Below are 16,434 nucleotides of genomic sequence, written 5' to 3'. Positions count from 1 at the left end.
TGGTAGGTAGGTACACAGGTAGGGTGTGTGTGTGTGTGTGTGTGTGTCTGTCTGTCTGTCTGTCTGTCTGTCTGTGTCTGTGTGTCTGTGCGTGTGTGCGTCTGTGTGTGTGTGCGTCTGTGTGTAACCCCTCAGAACTTGTGCATGCTAGACTCTACCTCTGAGTTATATCTGCATCCCACACCTCCTACCCCCACTAGGAATCTTTTGCTGGGAGGAAGCCAGTGAGGCGGAAGAGGGATGAAAAAGGAGTTTGACAAGTTTGCCTGTTCCTCATACTTTTCTCTCTACTCTCCCCCTTCCTCCTTCCCTCTAAGTCAGCTGCCAACTCCAGCCCATCTATCTGTTTCTGATTAAGAAAGCTTCAAGCCATATAAGGCCCTGTGGCCTATGGTTTATGTTGGCTGTGGAGCAAGGCTTGTTGTTGCAAGATCTGATTCGGGGGAGTAGTGAGGGCTTATGTGAGGGTGTGTGTGTACTGTATGTACATGGGTGCAATCCCCACTAGGGGCTGGACCCCTTAGTGGGCTAGACCCACTTTGAGGGCTAGGAGTAAGGATGCTGGTCCAGCATTGGCTCTCTAAGCTGATGTGCAGTGTGGTTTCAGGGCTTCCTGGCAAGCATGTTTTTTGAGGTTCTGGGTAAAAAAAAAAATTAGCCTGTTTACCCACAAAACATACCTGTTATGTTCCTAGCCAGTGGTGTCATGATTCTGGAGTAGCTTCTGGAGGCAGTTTATGAGTTAAGAACAGAGCCCCTTGACACTTGAGGACAGGGGTTCCCCTGGAAGTATGTTCTGGTATGTTTCTGTGAGTCCTGTGATTTCCTCAAGTTTAACCTCTGTGGGGGATGTGGAGCCAGCCGTTCCCCTGACCCCATCTTGGCCTCTCCTTGCTGTCCCTTGAGCTGGCTGAGCTTGTTCCTGCCCGAGGATTTGGGTCGTTTTCTCTGCCTGGGACTCTTCTCTCCTTCTCTGTACCACCATCATCCTGGCATGGCTCTCACTGTTTGAGCTCTGAGGTGCTGACAGCCCTTCATCCAGGAGATGTTCTCTCACATTTTACATAGAGCTTCCCATCCCATATATTCTCCGTAGCCCTTTTCATCTCAGCTACAGGGCCCACAAAAGGTGAGCAAGCGTTTGTTAACCATCCCATCACTCTTACACACTTGGGGAATGTGCCAGGGGTGCCTGAGGGCTCTGTGCTGTCAACCAGTTCAGAGCTTGCAGGCATATTACATTAAGTTCTTTACTGCATTGTCTTATTACCTGAAACTTGTCCCCACCCCCCATGGAACTAGCTCGAGGTAGGTATTGAAACCTTTTATTAAATGATGGGTCCTGATGGGTCCTGCTACCTTAGGGCTGGGGAGACTGCTGCCATGGTTCCCCAAAGCTCTGTCAGTTAGCATGTTCTCTTGGTTTCCACTGCTATGTTAGTTTTAGGGGTATCTGAAGCAAAGGTGCCATCAGTAGTGAGAAAAGAGCAATACACGATTGTAGGAGTTGGCACTACTGCGTGTTTATCTTGGTTAGCAAGAAAGATGTACTGTGGTAATAGAGTATCCATTGCAGGAAGCCTTGGCTGGGCATGGTGGCATGTGCATGTAATCCCAGTATTGGGAGGCTGAGGCAGGACGGTTATGCTTTAAAGATTTAAAGTCAGTTTGAGCTACGTAGTGAAAACCTGCCCCAAACCCCAAGTTGCAGTGTCACAGCACTGCCTATGGAAAGAGAGATTTGTTTATCTGTTGTTCTGGGGGTTGAACCCAGTGCCTTGGCAGGCCACACTGGGTTTGATTATGTTCAAGGCTTGAAAAGACAGTCCTCTGCTAGAGCTGTATGACTCAGTGGCACAGGGCTTACCCAGAATGCACCTGACAGACCTGTGTTTGGTCCCTAGTCTTTTGCCCTGTGAGAACATCCTGGAAGCTACCTACAGCATTTCCTCTTTCCTTCCTTTTCCTGTCTCTCTTTTTAAAAGAAATATATTTGTACTATTTTATTTATTTTTATTTTATATAGATTAGTGTTTTGCTTGCATGTTTGCATGTAGGTACCTGATCCCCTGGAACAGGAGCCGTAGACAGTTGTGAACTGCCATCTGGGTGCTGGGAATTGAACCTCAGTCTTCTAGAAGAGCAGCCAGTGCTCTTAACTCCATCTCTCCAGCTCCCCCTTTCCTCTCTCTTATTATTTTTTAAAATTTTATTTTATTACATATGAGTGCTCTATCTGCACGTACACCTTCATGCCAGAAGAGGGCATCAGATCCCATTACAGATGGTTGCGAGCCACCATGTGGGTACTGGGGATTGAACTCAGGACCTCTGGAAGAGTATACACAGGAAGCCGTTTCTCCAGCCTCCTTAATTATTATTTTTAAGTGTGTGTGTGTGTGTGTGTGTGTGTGTGTGTGTGTGTGTGTGTGTGTGTGTGTGTGTGTGTTTGCTTGTGCGTGCTTGCCTGCCATGTATGAAAGTACCTAAAGAGGCCAGAGGAATTGTATTTCTTAGAGCTGGACTCACAGTTAGTTGTGAGTCACCTAGTGTGGGGGCTGGGACCTAAACTCAGGTCCTGTGTTAGAGCAGTACATGCTCGAAACTGCTTGAGTTCTCTAGCTATCCTGTCAACTTTTAACTGTTTCTAGTCTGCTTGCTTGCTTGCTTTTCTTTTCTTTTTCTTTTTCTTTTTTTCCTTTTCTTCTTCAGAGAACACTATCTGGTTTTCTACTATGAAGGAGAGTGAAAGTTCTGTTCATTCCTACACCTTCTTCCTCAGTTTCTCAATATAGAAGTAGCATAATATGAATGAAGGTTGCTATTCATAAATATTATCTGTGGCTACAAAGCTCTCAGGTTTTATATTTTTTTGTCTTTATTTTTTTTCTGCACTGTGTAACCCATTCTTGTCTGGTGTTCACCATCCTCATACCTCAGACCCCTACCTCCACCCCACGTTCTGGGGATTACACATATGTGCCTTCATGTGTGTCCTTACTTGCTTTCTGGACTTTTCTGTGTCTTCACTAGCTCCCTGCTTCTCCCTGCCTCTGACATTGTGGCAGGCCTTGTGCCTTGGTGGTTAAGCATGCCAGCTCCTCCTAAGAGCTCCACTGGGCTCTGGGGATGTGTCCCTTTCTGTTGCTCTGCCTCCTCCTGGGAATTTTCTGTCTGATGTGTTCCTTGGATGTGATACCTGATGCAGTTTTCTTCTTAACCCAGCAAGCTCCCAAATAATTGAGACTGGATTATTTTATTTAACAGGTTTTAAGGGCACAACCACTGAACAGCAGTATTACTTAATCTTCTAAACTGAGCGGGCTACCTCCCAGCCAAAATCCTGAGATATTTGCATGTTAGTACTGATCTGGGCTCCATGTCTTTTCTCATGATTCCTCCTGGACTCTTCCCCTTCCTCTTCCTCTTCTTTCTCCCCTTCCTCTTCCTCTTCTTTCTCCCCCTCCTCTTCCTCTTCTTTTTTTTTTTTTTTTTTTTTGGTTCTTTTTTTCGGAGCTGGGGACCGAACCCAGGGCCTTGCGCTTCCTTGGTAAGCGCTCTACCACTGAGCTAAATCCCCAGCCCCTCCTCTTCCTCTTCTTTCTCCCCTCCTCTTCCTCTTCTTTCTCCCCTCCTCTTCCTCTTCTTTCTCCTCTTCCCCCTCCTCTTCCTCCTCTTCCCCTTCCTCCCCTTCCTCTTCCTCATCTTCCCCCTCCTCTTCCCCCTCTTCCTCCTCTTTCCCCTCCCCTTCCTGTTATTCCCCCTCCCCTTCCTCTTCTTCCCCCTTCACTTCCCCTTCCTCTTCCTCCTCTTCCCCTCCTCTTCCTCATCTTCCCCCTCCTCTTCCTCCTCCTTTTCCCTCCCTTCTCTTTCTCCTTCCATCCCTCCCTCCTTCCTTTCCTCCCTTCATCCTTCCCTCCTTCCCTCTCTCAGCTGGGAGAAAGAGTCCAGCCCTATTCATCCTGCTCAGTCATTGGCTGATCAGCTAGCTTTATTGACCATTCAGAAAATAATTGAGGAGCAATGTTTATACAACATTAAGACAGGAGATTCTTAGAATAAGAATTGCTGCCAGATAATGGGGGGGCACGGAAATCAGCATTTAAGTAATACAAGCATAATCTTTACACAGTGCACAATAACATGCCTACGGATGCTCCCTCCTTTCTGGATCCACTCCTGTGTCTGGGGAGAACACATCCTCCAGTACCTTGCTGAGAAAGTGAATGTGCATGGGTAGTACCAAGAAGCTGATGTGTGAGGAGAGCCAGGGACCTCCGAGAGTGTGCACCAGGGAGTATGGGACTGAGTTCAGGACTGCTCAACAAGGGCTCCCAAGCCAACAGGAGGCTTTCCCTTTTGGAAGATGTGAAGGAGAAGAGATCTGGATTTGAGCACCCAGGTGGTGGTGACAGTGGTCACTGAGTGCAACCCGGCTATGCTTGGCTCTTCAGTACTTAGTCTAAAGTCCTCTCATCCCCGCACAAGAACTAGAACATCCCTGCCTGCCTGAGAAAATGGTACTCGTTTTCTGCTTATTCCTCCAACCACCAGACATTTTTTTTTCCTGCCCCTTGGACCAGCCATTGACTACGTGGGCAGCAGAGCAGCTCACTAGGGAAGAGGTCATGGGTTTTCACTTCCAAAAAAGTTGTGGAAGGTTCATAGCTTACTCATTTCTACCCTATGCTGCCTAGTACTTGGACTTGTCAATAAATATTTACTGAATAGAATGTTTCTCTTACACCTTTATGATTTCTTGGTTGCTGGCATCATTAGCCACACATCAACATCTTTCCTTACCTCTTGTGAAGCCATATACCATATTAGTTTTTATTTGCTAGGTCTTGAGACAGGGCCTCTAACTCATGGTCCTCCTGTCTCAGCTAGGATTATGGCCTTCAAGTAAGCTTGTTGTCAGATCACTGCTCATACCTTTGGGGCAGGGCCGTGTGGCGCCTTCCTGTGGTGAGGTGGGAGCTCCATGTACCCAGGAGTGCATTCCTGTATCTACTTTGTCATCGTCCCCTAGAGCCTGACAGAATTCACTTGTAAATTCACCAGGCAATAGTGAAGAGCCCAAGGTGGGGGGCCAGGAGGGACTGGACACAACCTTCGAAGTTTTCAAAAAACACACCTCTAGTCCAGGCATGATGGCACACACCTTTGATTCTAGCATTGGAGAGGCAGAAGCAGGTGGATGTCTGGGTTCGATGCCAGCCTGGTCTATAGATGGAGTTCTATGAAGGTCAGGGCTATACAGAGAAACAACACTGTCTTAAAAAAACAAAAACAAAACACCCCAACAATAACAATAAGAATAAGATAGTGTTTAAAACACACACACACACACACACACACGCACGCGCACGCGCGCACACACACACACACACACACACACACACACACACACACACACACACACACACGGGCTGGAGAGATGGCTCAGTGGTTAAGAGCACCCGACTGCTCTTCCAGAGGTCATGAGTTCAATTCCCAGCAACCACATGGTGGCTCACAACCATCTGTAAAGAGATCTGATGCCCTCTTCTGGTGTATCTGAAGACAGCTACAGTGTACTTATATATAATAAATGAATAAAAAAAATTAAAAAAAAAAGACACACACACCTACACACACACACACACACACACACACACACACACACACACACACACACACACCTACCTCTCTACCTGAGATGAAGTAATTGGGGAGACCACTCTAGAAGGTTTGTTTTCTCACATTGCTAGAGAGAACTGGGGCTGGGCCTGCCTGTCCTCAGAGGAAAGAGGTGGATGCTCTGTTCCTGTGTGTCCTGTGTGGTTGGTTCCTTTGTCACCAAGGATTTTTCCTTTAACGTTTGTGGATATTTTATCTGCATGTGTGTATGTGCATCATGTGTATACAGTACCTCCAGGAATTAGAGTAGGGTATTAGATCCCCTGGGACTCCAGTCGAAGAGGGTTTTGAGCCATGTTGTGGGTAGTGAGAATTGAACCTGGGTCCTACATAGGGGAGCCAGTGCTTTCAACAGCTAAGCCCTTGTAACTAGATTCTTTTTTTTTTTTTTTTTCCTTCGGAGCTGGGGACCGAACTCAGGGCCTTGAGCATGCTAGGCAAGCGCTCTACCACTGAGCTAAATCCCCAACCCCTGTAACTAGATTCTTTAAACTGGAAGTTAGTTAGCTACTGATTAGGCTGGCGAGGGAGGTCCCATGCTTAGAATGGGAGTTTTGGGTTCCAGCTCTTCTTACCTGGGCCTCTAGGTTGGTTCTCGACCTTAGTTTTCCTTTTGGGCCAGAGAAGTTGCACCCAGCAGGTCTTCTGCTTAGATGTTCTGTTGAGCTTCTGCCCTCCTCCTGTGATGCAGGCTGAGACAGTGTTCCCCGGCGTTGGATAGATGGCCCACCTGTGCTAGGAGTTAAAGCTGCTCTAGGGTGAATCTGTCTGTCTGCACTGACTGGCTTGCTGCTCTGTAAGGCCATCACAATAGAGGGTGTAGGGCTAACCTTGGGCGGGTCAGCTAACCCATTATGAGCTAACACGGAATCCTGAGGGTGCATGAGTCACAAGTTGATCAGACCCCCAGGGATGAAGGGAACACGGGGCTAGGCTAAGATCAGCAGGCCTGAGGCATGGCTCCATCTCTGTGACCCTGGGTCTCAGCCATGCTGCTGTGGGAGAGTAGTCCAGGCTCACCGTCACCCCCAGCCTCAGTGGCAGAACTGTACTTTCCAGCAAGGTAGGTGCTAGTCCCATAGCTCAGTCAGGACCTCTCACATCTGGGGACTTTCTGGAAAAACCCACTAGTACTTGCTGGCATGTGGCTATTTAGATTAACTTTACGTAAGATTAGAGTTTTTCAGTCACATTTGTCATATTTCAAGTGCTCAGTAACCTCCTGTGGCTAAGTGCCTGGCTACTAATGTTGGCCAAAACTCACATGGGGATCGCCCTAGTGGTTACCTCTGGTGATCTGCCCCACTTGACCAGGCTGCCAGTGTTGTGCTATAAAGGTCACAACTTATTTTGCCAAGCCTCCTCACCCGCTCTTTAGGTCAGCTCCTAGGACACCTTCAGGCTCTGCCCAGGGAATTTGTGTGCATGCACACACACATACACCCTGTATCTATTGCAACCTATAGAAATCCTTGCCTTAAAGATTAGCTTATTTCATGTGTACGAGGTGTTTTGCCTGCATGTATATGTATGGACATGGCATGTGTGCCTGGTGCCGATGGAGGCCAGGAGAGGGGTTAGATCCCTGGCACTGATGGTTCGACACCTCCTTATGTGTCCTGGGAACTAACATATATATGTCCTCTGGAAGAGCAGACGTGCCCTGAACTAAATGAGCCACTTCTCTAGTCCTAATCCAGGTCTTTAAAAAAGTTTTCCTGGGCTCACCAATACTTGTGCAGGGGTGTGTGCGTGAGTGTGAGAGAGTCTTCTGGCAGACTGACCTTGAGCTTCTGGTAGAAGAACTGCTCCATAGAAGCATCGTGCACAGATCTGAATATGTAGGTGGGCAAGGAGCAACAGGGCTTCGAATTGAGAAAACGCTGTGGATGGAAGCTAGAGGTTCTTTCTTTTGCTGCCAGGCAGGGAACTACAATTGTATGTTCTTCCTCCCCTCAACTCCTACTTAGGGAACTTCCTTATGTAGCCAGCAGCCTGCCCCTACTCTCCACAGGAAATACAGGAGAGCTTTCGGGGCCAGCTGGATTTCTGTTTGATTGCTGGCCCGGGGGAAGACCCCGTGAAGGGAAGGCACATTTATCAAGAGCAAGCTGTGCTGGGCGCACACACTTCCCTGGTGGTCATCACTACGATAATGGGAGGAATGTTCTAGTTCCAGTCAAGTGGGTGTGTGAACAGCTGTCCAGAGCAGAGTTCTGTGGATCCTCCCTGCTTCAGGGCCCAGCCTAGAGTGGACTTGGGCTCTTGGCTTCTAAGCTGTTGTTTTTTATGATTGACTTTCCTGTCAATTGCATGCAGCCCTTTTTCCCAGTAACTGCAGCCAAAACTGACTTAGTCACCAGGGCCAACAGTGTTTTTGTGCCATTCCCAGGGATTATTTTATTGTTTAGAAGGCTCTAGACTTGGTTACAGGTTTGTCAGCTGGTTGGGGAGTGAGGCCATTGCTTCTCCAGAGGACATTCTAAAAAGCCACAGGTACTTCTGGAAAGAGAAAGGATCTTTTTAGAACCTGGAGGGAGCAGTTGACTGCAAAGGGCTGCTGGCTGTAGCACGTGCCTGCTTTCAGCTCTGTGTGACCGCTTGGCCACAAGCCAGTATGCATCTATTCCTGGGCAAGTGGACCTGCTAAAAATACACAGGCAGGAGTTTAATTCCAGCAGATTCAAAATAGCTAAGTGTCCTCCTCACCAGCCTAGGGCAGGGCTGTGAAGCATCCTTGTGGGAGGCTTTCCCTGATTGCAGGCAGCCTGTTTCTGGGGGGCAGAAACTGGTCTTGGAACAGTTTCCAGTTAGCTTGTGGGTGTAGAGTATGGGGGCCTTTGGGACCTGTAGAGTTCAGTCCACTTATATCTTGGGAGGTTTAAGGTTTAAAAACCAAGTGCTTAGGACACTAGGGAATGGAGGTAGTGGGGAGGAAGCTTTGTGAGGGTAAAGGGTGTGTGTGTGTGTGTGTGTGTGTGTGTGTGTGTGTGTGTGCGCGCGTGCATTTAAATTAGGGAAATGGCCTCTTAACTAATTCCCTAGAAGGCTGTTTGGCCGACATGAGACTGCCTGGGGTGAGGAAGAGATGGGCTATTTGTTTCCTTGTGGGGTAAAGAGGCATCAGTTGCCTCAGAGAATCTCCTATGGGTGCTTCCTGGCACCAGATACCCTTAAGGTGACACCGCTGGACTCTGGACTCGGTGAGTGCATTCAAGCCCTTTGTGTGGATCTGCTGATCCCAGAGGCTGATTCTGGGGAGAGAATGAATAGCGGCCGCTAATCTCACCCATTGTCTTGGAAGCAGGAGACAAACAAATCCTGCCCTCTACAGGGCTGGTGGGGGAACTCCCTCACACACGTCTCAGCTTTGCCTTGAAACAGCCCTGGAGAGAGGCTTCGTCCTGAACCAACTCTTTCCTGAAACCAGAGAACCTCTAGAATTCTGTAAGAATCACAAATTTGAGTCCTGCTGTGGAAGGGATTTCCTAGTTAATAAGGAGTCAGACAGAAATTTATGGCCACTTCCTGTAATCTTTTGCTTGCTGGGCAGTGCTTTCCGACTCTAGGCTGTGGGTTCCTGCCTTGTTCCAAGCATGCAGATCTACTCCTTAACAGTCTCAAGTTGCTTTTACTCTTTCAGATGAATGACACTGAGCGCAGACCCAGTGACTCTCACTTACGTTGTTGCTGTGTGTAGGATGCAGACAAAAGGCTCTCAAGCCTGACCGAGTCAGTATTCACCTGGGTTAAACCAGACCAAACCTCGTGTCAGCTCTTGCCTCTTGGGTTCTGATTTAATTGGTTTGGGTGCTAGTTGGCTTTGGGCTCAGGAAAGCTTCCTCAGCAGCTGGGTGTGGTGGCTCACACTCATAGCCCCAGTGGCAATCACAGTGTTTGAGAGACTGAAACAAGAGAACTTAAAGTCCAAGGCCAGCCCGGGGTGCCGATAAAATAAAATAATCTTCCTCAGGGGACTGGAGAGATGGCTCAGAGCTTAGGAGCACTTGCTGCTTGATTCCTCGCACCCACAGGTGACTCAACCAGCCATAAGTCTAGTTCCAAGGGACCTGATGCCTCCTCCTGACCTCTGAGGGCGTCAGGCACTCATACTACATATGTTCAGGCAAAACGTAGAATAAATCTTTAGAAAAAAAAAAGCTGGGGTTGGGGATTTAGCTCAGTGGTAGAGCGCTTGCCTAGGAAGTGCAAGGCCCTCGGTTCGGTCCCCAGCTCCGAAAAAAAGAACCAAAAAAAAAAAAAAAAAAAAAAAAGCTTCCTCCTTGATATATGCAGATCCAAGCTGGAAAACTACAAATATAAGACAGCTTTCTGTTTACAGATAGGATCTACTGAAAGACCACGCCAGTGATGAGTTCATATTTGACCATGCAAAATCGATTTGCAGAAACTGCCCTTTTCCTTCAGCCGAGGGCTTAGTCCAAGTCATCTCCCCATAGGGCTTTTGTTTTCTTCACTACAGTGGTTTCTGTCAGAGCACAATATCTGTAACACCAGTACAGCCTCAGCGTTGATGACTCTACTGTATATCTACCACTCATTGCTCTGAAAAAGGCCAATCCCAACGTTGTTTCAAAGGATAGCCTTGGTGGGAGCCTCTTAAGAGCCTTTGCCTAGGCACGGTTACTTTTGTTTTTGCGGAATTGCTGGATCATAGGGTATGCGTAAGGTTTCCTGTGCTGTTACTCTGAAGGGGTAGCATGGAGCGCCCCTTCCTTGTCTCATCGAGTCTTCCCTGATGGACCAGTCAGCTGGCAAGTAGGATGGCAGCCAGATTCCCATTCCTCAGCTGCAAGATGTTGAGTTACTTAACCACCAAGGTAGTGATAGGTTCCAACGAGGATGAATGGGAAGGTTGAGAGTGAAAGGATGCAGGTGGGCCTGCTTGAACCTGAAGCCACAGGTAACATCGTGGAAGGTTTCTACCTGATCCCTGACCACTGCTCAGTCCTGCTCTGCACTTAGCCGTCTTGCTTCTCTGCCTTTGGATGTTAGTGAAGGATGTCTGTCATTACAGCTGGAAGGGCTTTCTGGAATGACTTCCTCTATGCTCCTATTCCATTCATTTTGGGGTAGCTAGGTCTCCTAGTCTCAGGATTCCTCCGAACTGTACTGTGCCTAAAGATTCCTGGGGATTTTGTTAAAGAACCAGTGTGATTCAGTAGGGCTGCACTTGTAGCAGGTACTGGGGAGTGATCAGCAACTTTGATTTGTAGACCACTTTTGGAGAAGCAGGAGTCCTCCAGCAGGGTTCCTGACCTTGCTGAATGCTAGAACCAGTCAGGGTGTGCTGAGGTATTTGCCTTGTGACTCTGTAGCCAAACAGAAACCCCTGTGCATGTGTAATGCACACATCAGGGTACAGTTCCTCCATCCCCAAGTTGGTTTTGATTGTACCTTTTTTTTTCCTTTGGGACAGACTCTCACTATTTAGCCCTTGCTGGTCTGGAACCAATTCTGCACACTTTGACTTCATAGATCCACCCACCTCTGCTTCCCATGTGCTGGGATTGAAGGGGGGCGTCGCCATGCCCAGCTTACTGCACTCTTAATTGTCTTCTGTAATACCTCCTTTTTTTCTCCTTCCTTTCCTAGGTGTAGCTACTTCACATCGCCTCCAAGATGGCAATCCAGTTCCGCTCACTCTTCCCCTTGGCCTTGCCTGGAATGCTAGCACTCCTTGGCTGGTGGTGGTTTTTCTCTCGTAAAAAAGATCGGCTCAGCAGCAATGGCAAGCAGGTGGGGACATTGAAGGTTGGCCCTGCCATCGAGGACCGACTGCCCACTGAAGAGGCCTGTCCTGGAGTCCTGTCTGTGACCCCCAGTGTCACACAGCCTCCTGGAAAGGAAGAGCAGCGCTCTATGGACAGGCCTCTTACAGATCCCCCAGCCTTGCCAAGGACCCGTCAAGTTCGCCGAAGATCAGAGTCCTCAGGCAACCTCCCCAGCATTGTAGACACAAGGTTGCAGGCAGGACAGTGCAGAGATGAGAATTCAAAAGTGGTACTCTCCCTGATGGGGGACGAAGCCAAATCTATTCCTCTTGGACGTCCGCTTTTCCCAAAGGATCTGTCCTTCCCCTATGAAGCAGTGGAAGGGTGTAAGCAAGAGTCTGCCCTGGGCAGAACTCCTGGGAGAGGCTGGCTAAGCCAGTGTGCAGCCTCTGGAGAGAACGCGAGAGAGACGGGTGGGGCGGAAGGGACTGGAGATGCTGTGTTGGGGGAAAGTGTACTTGAGGAAGGCCTATTGCCCCAGGAGTGTGTTTCAGAAGTAGAGAAGAGTGAGTTTCCGATCCTAGCTCCCGGGGGAGGCGGGGGAGAGAAGGTGAGAAGTGGCCCACCACAGGTAGATGAGCTTTTAAAGAAGGAAGAATATATTGTTGGGAAGTTGCCAAGTAGCTTTGTGGGGCCAGTTCACTCGGAGCTGGTTAAGGATGAGGGTGCGCTGGTACCCCAAGTCAAAGGTAGCCAGGACAGAAGCCTGGCTAGAGAACTGGACAAAGACAAGACCTTGCCTGAAAAGGACCAGATTGAGCAGACTGCCTTCCAGATCATCTCCCAGGTGATCTTGGAAGCGACTGAAGAGATACGGGCCACCACAGTGGGCAAGACTGTGGCACAAGTGCATCCAACCCCGGGCACTCAGCCTCAGGGGCAGGAGGAGAGCTGTGTCCCAGCCAGCCAGGAAACTAGCTTGGGACAAGAAATCCCAGATCCTGCTTCCACCAGAACAGGTGCCACTGCCAGCCCTTCAGCAGGAGCCCCACCACCAAAGACCTATGTGAGCTGTCTCAGCAGTCCTCTGTCAGGCCCCACCAAGGACCAGAAGCCAAAGAACTCTGCACACCACATCTCCCTGGCTCCCTGCCCACCGCCAGTTACCCCCCAGAGGCAGTCTCTGGATGGGGCAAGTAACCCGAGAGGTGATGACACCTTTGTCACCTGTACGTCCAACAACAGCCAGAGTGTCCTTTCAGTTACCTCCTTGGGGCTGTGCTCAGACCCTGTCAGTACTTCGAGGCTTGAAGACTCTTGCACAGAGACCATCTCAAGCTCCGGAGACAAAGCTGTCACCCCACCACTGCCAGACAGTACTGAGCCCTTCAGCAATGGGGTGCTGAAGGAGGAGTTGTCAGACTTGGGGACCGAGGATGGATGGACCATGGATACAGAAGCAGATCATTCAGGAGGTAGGAAGGTCTCGGAGGCTTTCTTTGTGAATCTGGGAGGGCTCCCATTACTTGCTAGGCAAAAGCTCCTGGCCACCCTTCCCATCCCTGTGCAAGGAAGTGATGCTGCCCATCTCTGTTTTCCAGCCACCCACACAGTTGGATACCCAAGAAGTCAGGTGACCATATGATACCCTAAGGCTGTGAGAATTGCCCATGGGCTCACTAGCCAGGGAAACCTCCCCAGACCTTTAGAAGGGACCATGGCCGTTGGGTCCACCAGTCAGTCTTAGTGTCTCTTCTCCTTTGGGTACCTGCCCTTGGATGGTCCTTTGGGACCTCCTAAGTGGTCCCTCCCAAGTGCCAGGGATGGGTGAGCATCTCTTAATGGCCGACCTCCTTTACTTATGTGCTTGTTCCGTGTCTCCACCTGCTCTCCTCAGAAGCCCTCGAAGGGTAAGTTCCCCAGGACAGCCGCAGCTTTGAGTGCTGGTGGGAGGCTCGAGCTGCCTTGGGTTGCTGTGATCGCCTCCGTCGCAGAGCCTCAGCCATCCTTTTTCTGTGCAGTTGCAGCTCCACCCCAGGAAAGAGGGCACTTTGGTAACGGAGGGTGCGCTGGGTTTTTCGAGTGCTGACCCCAGCGTAGACAGTTCAGACCGCTAACTTACAGGTCAGCAGCTCCTGACCCTGCTTTGCAGCTCCCGGGGGGTATGTGATCCTCCCAGTGACTTCCAAGCAGCTCATGGCTTCTTTGTCCTGGAGTGTTCCCAACCAGTTCTGTCCAGGAAGCTTGGGCATTTTCCTCGGGTGTTTTACTATTTATTGACCTTAGAGTCCGGGGGTGGGGGTACCACACATTGGATTTTTACATCCAAGATGCTGTTGCGTTGAGACCATGATAACTTTACTTTCCTCCAAAAGGAAGCACCTTCTGCCCACTGTAATTGCGGGAGGCCAGATAATGTATTATACATCCTATGCCAGAGTGCTGGAAGGCTAAGGTAAAAAAACTGCACCTTAAAATGGGCAAAAAGGAAGGTTTTTAAAAACATTTTAAGAATAAAGGAGTCTGATGCCCATTGTAATAAATGAGCCCTCAGCCTGTGGCAGCTCTGGATGGATTGTGGTAGCTGTGCAGATGCCTGAGGCTTATGAGCATAGCTTTAGAGAAGAGACCATAATCAGTGGATGGGAAGGCAGGGTAGCCCATCAGTCATAGCCAGGGAGTTGTAACTGCTGAGCTCTCAGTGGGTGCAAGCAGCACTGGTGTTTTCAGGTTGGCTTTAGCACCGCTGTATGTGCTTCCCTTGAGGTTGAAGTTAAGGGAGCTGGTACGGGGGGACGGGATGAGGGAGCTGGAAAGTCAATGAATGCAGCCTGCTAAAGGCTTGGTATGGTTCTGAGTCACTCTTGGGAGCCACTGGCATGCACATATTGGCTAGTCTACTTCTCTTGGACAGAGGTTAGGGGCTTTGTGGTAGTAAAACCTTCACCAGCTCATTCTACCTCAAGATGGCTGCCCAAGGTGGGGTTTCTTGGGTGGGGTTCTCTGCCGTAAACCTAGTGTTGAGGGAGGTCCCTCAAAGGGAGATCGCTTTGGAGGTCTCTTCCTTGACTGGGAACAGAGAGTACCATAGTCTTTTATATCCAGATGTGGATTGCTTGGAAAAGAATTATGTCCTGAGTTGGGAGAAACCAGGTGGAAAATAGCCTAATTAGTTGCTTACAGGAGTGATTTATTTCAGGCCATTGAGTTTGGTATTTCAGTCAGGACCGGATCTCCTAACTTGCGCTGAATGGTCCTTGGTGCTTATTTGGTCCCCTCTTCCTCCTCCTCCTCCCCCTCTTCCTCTTCCTCTACCTCTTCCTCCTCCTCCCCCTCCTCCTCTTCCTCTCCTCCTCTTCCTCCTCCTCCCCCCTCCTCCTCCTCTTGTTCTTGTCCCCTCCCCCTCCCCTCTTCCTTTTTCTTCTCTCTTCTTCTTCTTCCTTCTTTGCAATGGTCCTGGGGAAGAGTGGAATGGCCTGTGTTGGTTCCAGAGTCACATTCTCCACTGTTCTCTTGGTTTGGTGTTTGGTTTCTCTCACTGTTTGGGCTGTTTGGGCCACCCCATATTCAGAGCCAGTTCCAGAGGGGAAGGGAGGAGGCCCACCTGGCTTTGTCCTGAGAATGGGACCCTCAGAAGGCTTTCCTACTGTGATTGCCCAAGTACCCCAGAACACCCCCTCCCCCCAAGCCTGGGCCTTGGAGACTAGAGATCCTTGGTCTGAGGGCCTGGGACATTTGGAAAGGGATCGAGGTGATCGTGACAGGAAGGTCAAGGCCTGCTCCTGGAACTGCAGATCTGTGAGTCATCTTGTTGGCTCCCCTCCCCGATATACCCTGTATAAGCCCCTCCCTGGGTATAGAGAGTGCCTCTTCCTAGCTTACCACGTGTGTGTCTGCCCAGCAGCTGTGGCGAGGCACGGCTGCCAAAGAAGCAGGCAGGACTGTTCAGTGACAGGCTAAAATTAGGTGCATGGGTACCCTAAGCCTCCTTTCATTGGGTTTCCTGAGCCTTTTAGTCTGTGGTATCTGCCAAGCTTGCAGAGGGGTGTCTGTGTGCAGGGCCTCCCAGTATTCTAAATTTGGGAAGCTGTGATAGTTACTGTGAGCTGGTGTCTGTGTGTGTATATATGTCGTTCCTCCCCTGCAGGTTCTGACGGGAACAGTATGGATTCAGTGGATAGCTGTTGTGGGCTTACGAAACCTGATAGCCCCCAGACTGTCCAGGCAGGCTCCAACCCTAAGAAGGTTGACCTCATCATCTGGGAGATCGAGGTGCCAAAGGTAAGGGCAGTGACTTTCCTTTAGGCTGGATTCTGTGGGAGCTCAAAATTTTTCAATGCCAGGGTTAAAGGATGTCAGCAAATTACATTAGATGACCAGGCTGGGAAGCTGCAGACTGTCTTTCCTCCCTCCCCTGTTTTGCTGGGTCCCCCAGGCTCCTCTGTGTGGGCTGGGGCTTAGGTCTTCTCTGTATACTAGCAAATGTCAGTCAGAGGAGTGAACGCCAGAGTCTCCCTGCTCTGCACTGTGAGGTGGACTCGATAACTGGGCAGAGTGTCAGCTGCTGTAGAGTACAGAAAGCCTGAGGCAGAAGCAAAGGCAGGCAGGCAGGCCAACCCCGAGCGGCTGTGTTCCCTCTCACCTCACACCCTGTGATTGTTAAACAAGCCAAGATTGTGGTGTCTTAACTAATACTTCTAAATTTTTAGCAACTTAATTTTCCTGTGCTAGTCTTTAAAAACATTGTTTTAACTGCATTGTTCATCGTAGGAATGCGAGGTGCTTCACCAGTCCCCAGCGCCTAAGTAGTTTCTAGCCCCTTGCTGTTAGAACTTAACCGCTTACTAGTGTTTGTCACTGGGGTTCAAAAGTAATTGGCAGACTGCTTAATCCCCAGGGCACTTGGCTCCAAGCTGAGTCTGAACTTTGGGTCAAGACTCCTAGGCTGACCCCGGGCTGCTGGCTCCCGTGGTAGTTTCTTTCCCTAGTGACCTTGTTATCAATCCTGCCCTCGGTG

General features: G+C 49.5%; 1 protein-coding gene and 1 long non-coding RNA gene across 16 annotated transcripts in view; one reads left to right on the top strand and one right to left on the bottom strand.

Annotated features, from left to right (window-relative positions):
* Positions 1-16,434, top strand: part of Akap1 (A-kinase anchoring protein 1) — a 33,141-nt gene that overhangs the window by 6,591 nt on the left and 10,116 nt on the right. For 2 of the 14 annotated variants that reach the window (NM_001439537.1, XM_087569306.1), the window contains 2 exon segments: positions 11,299-12,892; positions 15,565-15,698. In NM_001439537.1, coding sequence (NP_001426466.1) covers positions 11,326-12,892; positions 15,565-15,698 — 1,701 coding nt within the window. In that variant the 5' untranslated portion in view covers positions 11,299-11,325. 14 annotated transcript variants of the gene reach the window in all.
* Positions 5,152-6,495, bottom strand: LOC134480855 (uncharacterized). Of its 2 annotated transcripts, none has more exons than XR_015631929.1 (2): positions 6,258-6,495; positions 5,152-5,277 (listed from the first exon to the last, which is right to left on the bottom strand). It is a non-coding gene; the product is annotated as an uncharacterized LOC134480855 (long non-coding RNA). The 2 variants fall into 2 exon arrangements; XR_015631928.1 differs by having other exon boundaries at positions 5,152-5,255; positions 6,258-6,490.

Source organism: Rattus norvegicus, chromosome 10 (genome assembly GCF_021556685.1).
Source record: "Rattus norvegicus strain SHRSP/BbbUtx chromosome 10, alternate assembly SHRSP_T2T, whole genome shotgun sequence".
NCBI lineage: Eukaryota > Metazoa > Chordata > Mammalia > Rodentia > Muridae > Rattus > Rattus norvegicus.
This window is presented reverse-complemented; position numbering and strand designations above follow the sequence as displayed.